The sequence below is a fragment of the Zootoca vivipara genome, chromosome 7, assembly GCF_965207765.1.
Source record: "Zootoca vivipara chromosome 7, rZooViv2.hap1.1, whole genome shotgun sequence".
In the NCBI taxonomy this organism is placed as follows: Eukaryota; Metazoa; Chordata; class Lepidosauria; order Squamata; family Lacertidae; genus Zootoca; species Zootoca vivipara.
Window position 1 is genome coordinate 93729648 of NC_142590.1, and position 10754 is coordinate 93740401.

Genomic DNA, 10754 nt, shown 5'->3' on the forward strand with positions numbered 1-10754 from the left:
CGTTCGACTTCCGAGGTACCACTGTACTGAGCGAAGCTCTGGTCACCTCACCTCAAAAAGGATATTGCCACCAGAATTTTTCCTCCCTCTCTCAGAACTGTGGAACTTGTGGACTTTCAAGGAAACTTTTATCAGGACAGATGAAATTATGTCTTCTTGCAGTGCATAGTTAAACTATGGAACTCACTCCCACCAGATTAAATGATGGTCACCAATTCGGATGGCTTTAAAAGAAGATTAGATAACTACATGGAGGAGCCATTGAGGGCTCCTAGCTGTGAGGGCTGTATTCTGCCTCTGTGGTCAGAGGCAGCAATGCTTCTGAATATGGGTTGATGGAAACTCTGGGAAGGGAAAGGGCTATGTTCTGCTGGACTAGATGGGCCCTGGACCTGATCCAGCAGACTCTCCTGATGACCGTAGGTTGACCTTGTGTGACTTCCTTCCCCTCTCTCCGCAGGGACTCTCCTGTTGGGCCGGGTGAGGACGCCAAAGTGAGGGTGGAGTTCGTGCCCCGCCAGTCGGGCCTGCGGAAGCTGGTGGTGGATTTCGAGAGCGACAAGCTGAAGGGGGTGAAGGGCTACCGGAACGTCATCATCGCCCCCCTGCCCAAATGATGTGCTGCCCCACCCCACCCAGAAGGGAAGAGGGTTCCTTTGCTGGCCCTGCCTGAAATCCATTGCCTCTTTAAAAAGATGGGTGATTCCGGCAGCAACGGGGACCCAAGGGGGCCTTGGAAGCAGCGGCCCTGAAAAACTCCCCCTCCTCCGGGTGTACACTCAAATGTGACAATATTGCAAGGAGCCGCCACCCCCAACTGCTCCTTCACCAAGGAGCAGAAATTTGTTCCTAGCTAGACCCTCCCCTGCAAAAAAAGATATATTTTTGTGGCTTTTTCATAGAATCGTAGTTGGAATTGACCTCCAAGGGTCATCTAGTCCAACCCCCTGCAATGCAGGAATCGCAGCTGAAGAATCCCAGTTGGAAAACCTCCAATGGAGTTTAGAAAGCTCCTCCTGATGTTATCTGCACACACAGCAGGAATGTGTCTCTTTGGGCCACAGACTGGGCAGGTAATTTTTGAGAGCTTCCCCGTGAAAAACGACGTCACACACAAAATGCCTGGCAAATTGGCAGACTCCCTGGCCGGCTGGTTTTCTGCCTCCAAGGGAATTGGAGCAAGAAATAAAGGTTCGTCCTTCCACCTCAGGAGGACTTTAACCCCTTATTCCCCCTCCGTCTCCTGCTGTGTCTGTAAGACAGGAATATCTCCTGCCCAGAAATGGATGGCCCTTAGTGTCCAGCTGTCTGTGGCATCAACAAAATGTGACATGCCCTTCCCCAAAGTCGTTTATGCAGGGGAAAGGGACGCAAATATTGTAAGGTGCTTGCTGCATCATGCCAAAAATAAAGAAAATAATATATATCTAGATTCCGGCATCAGCAGCCATCAGAAATGTACGGCAGCAAGTACAGACTTCTGCTGCACCAGTCCTGAAAGACCCACCTAGTCCAGCATCCAGGACATTTAATTCTCACATTAAATGCCTCTATTAGGAAACCCACAGCCAGGATTCGAACACAGGAGCCCTCTCCACTCCTGAGGTTTCCAGCAACTGGTATTTAGAAGCATTTCCTGCCTCTGAGCATGGAGGTAGACCAGAGCCATCCTGGCTAGGAGCCATCAATAGTCTCCATGAATCTGCCCCATCCTCTTTTAAAGTTGGTGGCCATCCCTGCCTCCTGTGGGAGGGAGTTCCGCAGTTTAACTTTTCACCAAGTTCCGCATCAGTGGCACGAGTGCTTGCTCACTTTCTCTAAAAACTGTGACGAGCGGAGTTTTATTTCATGTTTGAAACCTGGCCGGGTGGGACAGGAGAAGGACTCAGGAGAAGGAGTCTGCCAGCGACCGTCAGATTAACACAGACGTCAAAGGCACTCATCGCTGCCAAGGCAGACGCTGGCCAGAGGCACCAGCTCCTCTTGGGCTCAGGAGCACCAGCCTCAAATCCTTTCCCCCGGCCGCACGGCAGGAAATAAAATGAAAGCAAGAGCCAGGACTGTGGAGCAGAAGGCAGACAGAGAAAGCAGCTTTCTTACCCCTCCCAGTGTGGTTTCTGGGGAACAGAAAGACAAGCGCAATTTCTTGGGGAAGGCATTCCTTGCTAAGAAACTCCCAGGTCAGGATGTTGCACACTTTGGAGAAAGATTCATTTATTTTTTTAAAAAAAGCTGATCCAAGAAACAAAGGGCTTAATAATGTGAGCAATGTAACATGTACATACCTATAGATATATTTGTGTACCGTGATGCTATGCGTACTCTCAAATGTGCGGAGGAGAAGGTGGTTTGCTGGCTTCGCTTGATCCTTTCTAGCTGACTCTCGCGGCAAATGCTGTGTTTGTTCTCAGAGCCGGGTATTTCACCCGTGGAACTGAACTATGCAATCGCTGAATAAAGAGTTAATTTTTCACCTTCAATATTTCTCTGGAGCTCTTTCCTCTCCTTCTCACAACCATAAATGACTTCCTTGCTACTCTACATGGGGCTGGGGGGCGGGCGGGGGCAGGTGTTTTCCTAGGTGTGTGTGTGGGGGGGGGGGTAACTCAAATAATTTCAGACCCTCATGAGTGTCCCTATTATCCAGGGGCAGTCCCAAATTTATAAAAGCCATCCTGGTTTCTGATTTGATCCTGGAATGTCCCGCTTTTCCTTAGGACATCCTTATTTTCATCAGTGAAATGTTGGAGGGCATGGTCTTATAGTTGTAGTAGTAGTAGTAGTAATAATAATAATAAAATAAAATAATAATAATAATATTATAATAATAATAATAATATTTATTTATTTATAACCCACCCATCTGGCTGGGTTTCCCCAGCCACTCTGGGTGGCTTCCAACAAGACATTAAAATACAATGATTAAACATTTAAAGCTTCCCTAAACAGGGCTGCCTTCAGATGTCCTCTAAAAGTCTGGTAGTTGTTTTTCTATTTGACATCTGGTGGGAAGGTGTTCCACAGGGCGGGTGCCACTACCGAGAAGGCCCTCTGCCTGGTTCCCTGTAACTTGGCTTCTCGCAGTGAGGGAACCGCCAGAAGGCCCTCGGCGCTGGACCTCAGTGTCCGGGCAGAATGATGGAGGTGGAGACGCTCCTTCAGGTATAATGGACTGAGGCTGTTTATAGCAACAATAACAATTTATTTGTACCCTGCCTATCTGACTGGGTTGCTCCAGGCACTCCGGGTGGATTCCAGCAGATATAAAAACATAATAAAACATGAAACACTAAAAAGCTTCCCTATAGAGCTGTATTCTAAAGGTTATGTACCGGTAGTTACTCCTCTCCTTGGCGACTAATGCGAGGGTGTTCCACAGGGTGGGTGCCACTACCAAGAAGGCCTGAGAAATGTTGGAGGGTGTGTAATTTTTGCAGCCCCAATTAACTGGGTCAATACTTACGATTGCACCACCCGTGGCACTTCATAGATATCCACTTAGTCATTACTGCAACATAAGAAGAGCGTGCAGGATCAGGCCAATGGCCCATCCCGGCCAGGATCAGAAGCATCACGGCCTCTGATGGTGGCAGCAGAGAAGAGCCATCATGGCTTGTAGCCTTCAATAGGCTTCTCTTGCATAATCCTCTTTTAAATCGCTGCCTCCTGGGGCAGGGAGTTCCACGGTTTAATGATGCCCTGGGATCCAGAGGCTGAACAGGCCCAAGTGGAGGATCCTCAGGAGTACGGTAGCTGGGAGAAAGTTGTGGGGAGAATGTTGCCAGAATGCAGAACTGAGCGCAGTGAAAACTTGTCAGGTCCAGTTTTATCATGTCAGCTGTCCGTGGGCAGAGCAAAGAATTCCATCATCCTTGGAAATCCAGAAACCTCTGACTTTGCAGCCTCTTTGAAACCAGCTGCCTCCACACTGACCTGACCCTGATGGAAATGAGGTGTTATCTCTGCATTCCTGGCCCAGGCAGCTCCTGGCCAAGGCATGAAGGTAAATTCTGTCCATGTTTCCCAAAGCCAGATGCTGGGAGGCCTTCAAAGGATTGGCCAGGCAGCACACTGGAAGAAGCCATCTCCTTCCTGGGAGGTTTTTAAGCCGAGGTCGGATGGCCATCAGTTATGGATGCTTTAGCTGAGATTCCTGCATTGCAGGGGGTTGGACTAGATGACCCCTGGGTCCCTTCCAACTCTGATTCTATGATTCAAAGCAAGAAGTGAAGGTGAGCGGCTCCAGTTGAGCACTGGGCCAAAGATTCCTTCAGGGAGTTGGACTAAATGACCCTTGTGGTCCCTTCCAGCTCTACAATTCTATGGTTCTAGGACAGTCGAGTACAGTGGTTAGGGTGACAGACTGCTAGGACCTGGGAATGACCAGAATTCAAATCCCCGCTTGGCCATGAAGCTACCTTGCAGGGTTGTCGTCGTGGGGACAACAGGGGAAGAGGAGAACGATGTATGCCACCTTGCGCACCCTGGAGGGGTATATCTGAAAGCAATAAATAAATAAAACACGGAGGGTTCTTTGCCTCCGATTCCTGCATTGCAGGGGGCTGAACTAGATAGAGGGCCTTTGGGGTTCCCTCCCAACTCTAACTGTGTGGGTATTGGTAACGACAGGTACACACACAATTTAGTGTACCTATTTTGTGGGTAAAACACCTCCTGTCTTGCTCTTCTTTTGAATCCAAGTGGCTTGGGGTTGCCCTGGGCAAGAGAAAGCTACTAAGATTTCCTAGCCCCACTCAACCCTGCCTGAAGGGGCTCTGGCTTCCCCCTTGGAGCAGTGGGGCTCCAAGGCAGGGAGACCTACAGCAGGGGAGCCAGAGCCAGTGAGATACAGAGTCCACAGCCGCCAGCTGCATCCTCACCTCTTGAAGCATAAGGACAGAAGGAGAGCTGTCTGAATCAGGCCACCCAGTCCAGCCGCCTGTTCCCACAGGGGCCAACCAACCAGATGCCCCAAAGGGAAACCCACGAGCAGGATCCGAGCAGAAGAGCAACTCCCACCTTCCTTTTATTTATTTGTCCTGCTTCAATGGATACCCAGAAAATCTAGCTTTGAGAGAGAGGGAGAAAGACTCTTCTCTGCCCTCTTATCTGCAGAGGCTTCTTTCAGAAACCAGCTCTGGAGACAAGTGGGGAAGCCACTCATCCAGCCAGGATCAAGCCCCTCTCACAGTCGTAAAAAGGTAAAGGGACCCCTGACCGTTAGGTCCAGTCGCGGATGACTCTGGGGTTGAGGCGCTCATATCGCTTTATTGGCCGAGGGAGCCGGCGTACAGCTTCTGGGTCATGTGGCCAGCATGACAAAGCCGCTTCTGGCGAACCAGAGCAGCGCATGGAAACGCCGTTTACCTTCCTGCCAGAGCGGTACCTATTTACCTGCTTGCACTTTGTGCTTTTGAACTGCTAGGTTGGCAGGAGCTGGGACAGAGCAACGGGAGCTCACCCTGTCGCGGGGATTCAAACTGCTGACCTTCTGATCGGCAAGCCCAAGAGGCTCAGTGATTTAACCCACAGCGCCACCCACAGTGGTAGGGACCAAAAAAACCCAAGCCCTCTTCTTCCTGACAGGCTTGCAATGTTCAGAGGAAACATTGTGGATGTCAGGCTAGGACTGCAGGAAATCCCCTGCAGCCATTGACCTGAGGTTCAAGGGCCTGTTTAGAGAACGCATTCCTTCCTGAATGGAAGAAATGAAATTGTGGATATCCAAGGAAGCTGGCTGTGGAAAGATTCATGGCAGATAAAAAAAGAGGACTTCTTCACGCACTGCAGTTAATCTGTGGAACTCACTGCCCCCGGAGGCAGGGATGACCACCAACCAGGATGGTTTTAAAATAGGATTGGACAAATCCATTGAGCAGAAGGCTCTCTAGGGCCACTAGGCTTTCTGCCTCTTTTTTTTGGGGGGGGAGTGTATCCTTGGGAGTTGTCCCTTCCAACCCTACAATTCTTTGATTTTAAGCTGGCCACTTTTTTTGGGTGAAGTTTTTTTTAAAAAAAATAATAATTTCATTTTATAATGCATATAAAACAGAGAGAACTATTATAAAAACAGATGACAAGAGATGAAAAACAAGCCTATAAAATAGGCGTGTAGAATGAGTAACAGTTGCACAGGGGTCCAAGTAAATACTATCAGTATCATCAGATTATTAATTCCAGATTTGCCAGGCTTGTGGTGAGGGTTGCCTTGAAAATGATGGCTGAAAATGCCAAATCGCATAAAAATTGCCTGGCGCGTCTAATCTTTGTCGACACCTCAATTATTGTTTGATTTTCTCCATTGTAGCTCTGTTCCAGAGTGTCCAATCTAAGGTTTTGGGTTATTGAGCTGTAGCTACTCTTTGAGTAGCCAATTTCATGGATAAACAACAGGCCTGCAATGGCATCCTCAAAAATACTCAGTGTTGATTTAGGACGACAAACAATCGTTCCTTTAGTATCGTTTGTCATTTCTGTCCGAATTAAATTCCAAAAATCTGGCCCCGCTTTGCCTTCCCGTCATAAAGGATAATGTGCCCCAAGCTGGGCATGATGAAATGGAGGAGGCTGTTGGTTAGACCCTGCGTTTTGCTTCGATCCCTGCTGAATCTCCTGCGTGGCATTAATTGGAGAAGAGGAGAGGAGAGGAGAGGAAGGAGAGCTCTCCTCCATCTCCCTCCTCTGTTGCTGCCGCCTCTCCCTCCATCCTTTTCATCTGCTCCCAGTTCAGAGCAATTACCTCTCTGCTGGGCGCAGATTCCTTCTTGATCGTCTCTCCCCTTAGATTGGGGCACTAATGAAGCCTCGGCAGGTGAGATCCTGCAGCATCTTCCACACACAACTCTGCTATAACTGACAATCACACCCGCTTCCCGCGGAGAGAAGCAATTTAATTTTTCTGCCAATATCTCAAAAGGACATCTTGCTCCCGTGTGCCAGGCTGGAGTGGATGCATCCTGCATGGGTCCACTTGGAAATGGGCTTTTGGGCATGGAACCAAGAGGCTTTTGTGAATCAAGGACTAGGGGAGAGAGGGCTCTTGTGCTTGGATCCTGCTTGCGGGTTTCCCATAACGGGGATCTGGTTTGCCACCATGAGAACAGGATGCAGGTCACTGGCTTGATCCTGCAAGGCTCCTCTTCTGTTCCACTGAATGCCTGAAATAAGTTCCGTAAGAATACCATATTTATAGGTTTTTTAAAAAGGTAAATGACATAAGCTTTTTGAGGACTCAAAAAGAAAAGGAAAAAACTCTTAAGCAAAACTCTCAGCATACTGGAAACAATTTTTTTTGTGCATGCCCAGTTTCTGTCCATTGCTTTGGGCTATTAGATAAGGTTGTATAACCCCCCCCCCCCAACAAATAAAAGAAGATCAGAGATTTCCCGCACAGCATCTGGTCTCCCTCCCTGCATTGTGTTCTCGGCCACAACCATTCTCTGGCCTAGAGAATGTTAGCATCTCCTCCAAAACAACATCTGGCTTGCCTCTCCAAAAACCAGGGGGTTGGCGGTGGTGAAGAGGGGAGAAAGCCTTTCCTTTGTTTTCCAGGACATATCTGTAGTCACAGAATCGTACAGTTGGAAGGGACCCCTGGGGGTTATCCAGCCCAAACCCCTGCAATGCAGGAATCACAGCTAAACAATCCCTGACAGGTGGCCATCTAAAAAGGTAAAGGTAAAGGACCCCTGACAGTTAAGTACAGTCGCGAATGACTCTGGGGTTGTGGCACTCATCTCAATTTACTGGCCGAGGGAGCCGACGTTTGTCCGCAGACAGTTTTTCCCGGGTCATGTGGCCAGCATGACTAAGCCGCTTCTGGCGAAACCAGAGCAGCGCACGGAAACGCCTTTTACCTTCCCGCCTATTTATCTACTTGCACTTTAACATGCTTTTGAACTGCTAGGTTGGCAGGAGCTGGACCCTAGGCTCAGTGGTTTAGAGTAGACCACAGCACCACCCGCGTCTAGTCTCTGCTTTAAAAACCCCAGCGATAGAGAGGCCAGCACCCTCCTCCCAGTTCACTTTCTGCTTGTTCTTCTCGACAAAGGGATAAAGAGGCAGCATTTCAGCAGGCCAGTCCCGGAGCCCTTTGGCTGTGGGATTGCTTCAGAGCTCTTTGCAGTGGAGGCTGGTGCTCATTCAGGCTGGTAGGAAGGCGGGCAGGGAGCCCAGCACTAGGGGGCGGCAGAACCAACCCTTTGCAGTCTTGTCCCCAGCCTCCTCCATCCACAAGAGCAAAACTGAGGCTCACGAGGAGGAGGAAGCTGGCAGGCTGTGCCATTCCCTCTTCTGGGCTGGTTGTAAGGAGGCTGGCAAATGGAGGCTGATGCCAGGCTGAGCTTTGTGAGGCTGTTCCCCACTTGTCCTCATTGTACCAGCTCTCCTTTCCCAGGAAGGCTCATGCGATGGTGGCTGGAAAGAGATTCTGAGTAGAGTTCCTTGCATATTTCAAGCACCAGTTTTACAACCATCAAGCCATGCCAGTTTGTGTTGGTGCCTCGTTGAATCAGGCACTGGCGGGGGCCCCGTTTGCTGCTTTCTTTCCTCACTTGGGGGGGGGGAGAATATGAACCTTTGGCTGTAGAGCTAATGCACTGCCCACAAAAGTATTTGGTAGAGATTGCCAACCAAGGGGGATGTGAACTGCCCTGACCCCAGAAAAAGAGCCAAATTCTCTGTGTTGTTGCTTTTTTTGTTGTTGCTTTGGACAAACTGTCCTGCTCACTATTTACTGGGGCTCTGGAGTCCTCTTGCCCACAAACTGGAGGGGCTCCAGGACAGGGCAGGGCTTATTATGATGTCTGAGGAGGCCTGGATTGGAACGAGGCCGGTATGACCATAATTTTCTGCAGTGCAATAGGGGAAGGGAGAACCATCTCCCCGTTTTCAGGCATCCTGGAACTGAAGGAGATGAGCAGAGCATCTGCTGGATGAGGCCAGTGGCCCATCTAGTCCAGCATCCTGTTCTCACAGCGGCTGACCAGATGTCTGTGGGAAACCAGCAAGCAGGACTTGAGCGCCTTCCCTCTTGTGGTTTCCAGGAAACTGGGGTGCAGAAGCATTGCTCCAACTGGGGAGGCAGGGCACAGCCATCCTGGCTAGGAGCCGAGAGCACTCCCCTTGATTTTGTCTTTTAAAGCCTTCCAAGTTGGAGGCCATTACTGCCTCCTGCAGCTGAGTTCCCTAGTTCAACCATGCACTAGTTTGTTTATCTGCCTTTGGGCTCGGATCCTGCTTGCGAGTTTCCCATCATGGGCATTTGGTTGGTCACTGAGAGAAAGGGACGCTTACTAGGTGGGCCACTGGCCTGATCCTCTCCTTATGTTCTTATCGGGAAGAATCTTAGCAGAATACAGGCTGGTCCTTAATTTCCCCCAGCTATTAATCCCATCTCTCTCTCTCTCTCCCTCTCTCTCTCCATCTACAGGCAACCGGCTCACACAAAGGGGAGACATGGAGAGGGAGCAGGTTGGGGTGGAGGCAACAGCACCAGCACCAGCTGTGGTGAATTTCCCAAGGCTTGGAGTGAAGACTCCAGAGGAGCAGCCACTAGAGTTGCTTATCTCCACGTCAAGAGCCCTGTTCTCCTCCGCCAGCAGACTGGTTAGCGAATTCCTGCTGGAAACCCCAAAGAAATGGAGGCACAGAAGACAAAGGGCATAATTTACCCGATGCTTAACCCCCACCCCCAACTAAAAACAGAAACACAATTTTGAAAGCTTCAGCTTACCATTGTGGAAGTTGACAGCTTTCTATGAAGAGTTAGGGTCAATCCTTCGTGCACCAGTTGCAAGTGGGGACCTGGCTGGGGCCAGAGCGTTGCTTTAGATGGGACTGTGCGTTGATTCTGCAAAGCATTCTTAAGTACCCGGAGTCAGACCATCTATGCTAAGGTTACCAGACATCCCCGTTTTCCGGGGACAGTCACCGGATTTACAAATCAGTTCCCTGACAAAATCCTATCATTCCTACTGAAGTTGAAGTGTCCCCGGATTCATTGAAAAAAAATCTGGTAACCTTAATCTATGCAAGTTGCAGAAACATTACCTGGCTTGAGAGCAGTACATGTGAAAAGGATCTAGGAGTTTTGGTTGACCACAAACTTGACATGAGTCAGCAGTGTGATGCAGCAGCTAAAAAAGCCAATGCAATTCTGGGCTGCATCAATAGGAGTATAGCATCTAGATCAAGGGAAGTAATAGTACCACTGTATTCTGCTCTGGTCAGACCTCACCTGGAGTATTGTGTCCAGTTCTGGGCACCACAGTTCAAGAAGGATACTGATAAGCTGGAACGTGTCCAGAAGAGGGCAACCAAAATGGTCAAAGGCCTGGAAACGATGCCTTATGAGGAACGGCTTAGGGAGCTGGGTATGTTTAGCCTGGAGAAGAGAAGGTTAAGGGGTGATATGATAACCATGTTCAAATATATAAAAGGATGTCATATAGAGGAGGGAGAAAGGTTGTTTTCTGCTGCTCCAGAGAAGCGGACACGGAGCAACGGATTCAAACTACAAGAAAGAAAATTCCACCTAAACATTAGGAAGAACTTCCTGACAGTAAGAGCTGTTCGGCAGTGGAATTTGCTGCCAAGGAGTGTGGTGGAGTCTCCTTCTTTGGAGGTCTTTAAGCAGAGGCTTGACAGCCATCTGTCAGGAATGCTTTGATGGTGTTTCCTGCTTGGCAGGGGGTTGGACTGGATGGCCCTTGTGGTCTCTTCCAACTCTATGATTCTATGATTCTATGATTACA

The 10754-nt window shown here is 49.3% G+C and overlaps 1 protein-coding gene and 1 long non-coding RNA gene across 2 annotated transcripts in view; one reads left to right on the forward strand and one right to left on the reverse strand.

Moving 5' to 3' along the window:
• Positions 1-2480, forward strand: part of TGM2 (transglutaminase 2) — a 51647-nt gene extending 49167 nt beyond the window's left edge. The window contains exon 13 of the mRNA XM_035122354.3: positions 461-2480. Within this exon, the coding sequence (XP_034978245.2) occupies positions 461-617 (157 nt within the window). The 3' untranslated portion in view covers positions 618-2480. The remainder of the gene's footprint in view (positions 1-460) is intronic.
• On the reverse strand, positions 2035-10379 carry LOC148685197 (uncharacterized). Its single transcript, XR_015950900.1, has 2 exons — positions 9734-10379; positions 2035-7157 (listed from the first exon to the last, which is right to left on the reverse strand). It is a non-coding gene; the product is annotated as an uncharacterized LOC148685197 (long non-coding RNA).
• Between the last annotated feature and the right edge of the window lie 375 nt (positions 10380-10754).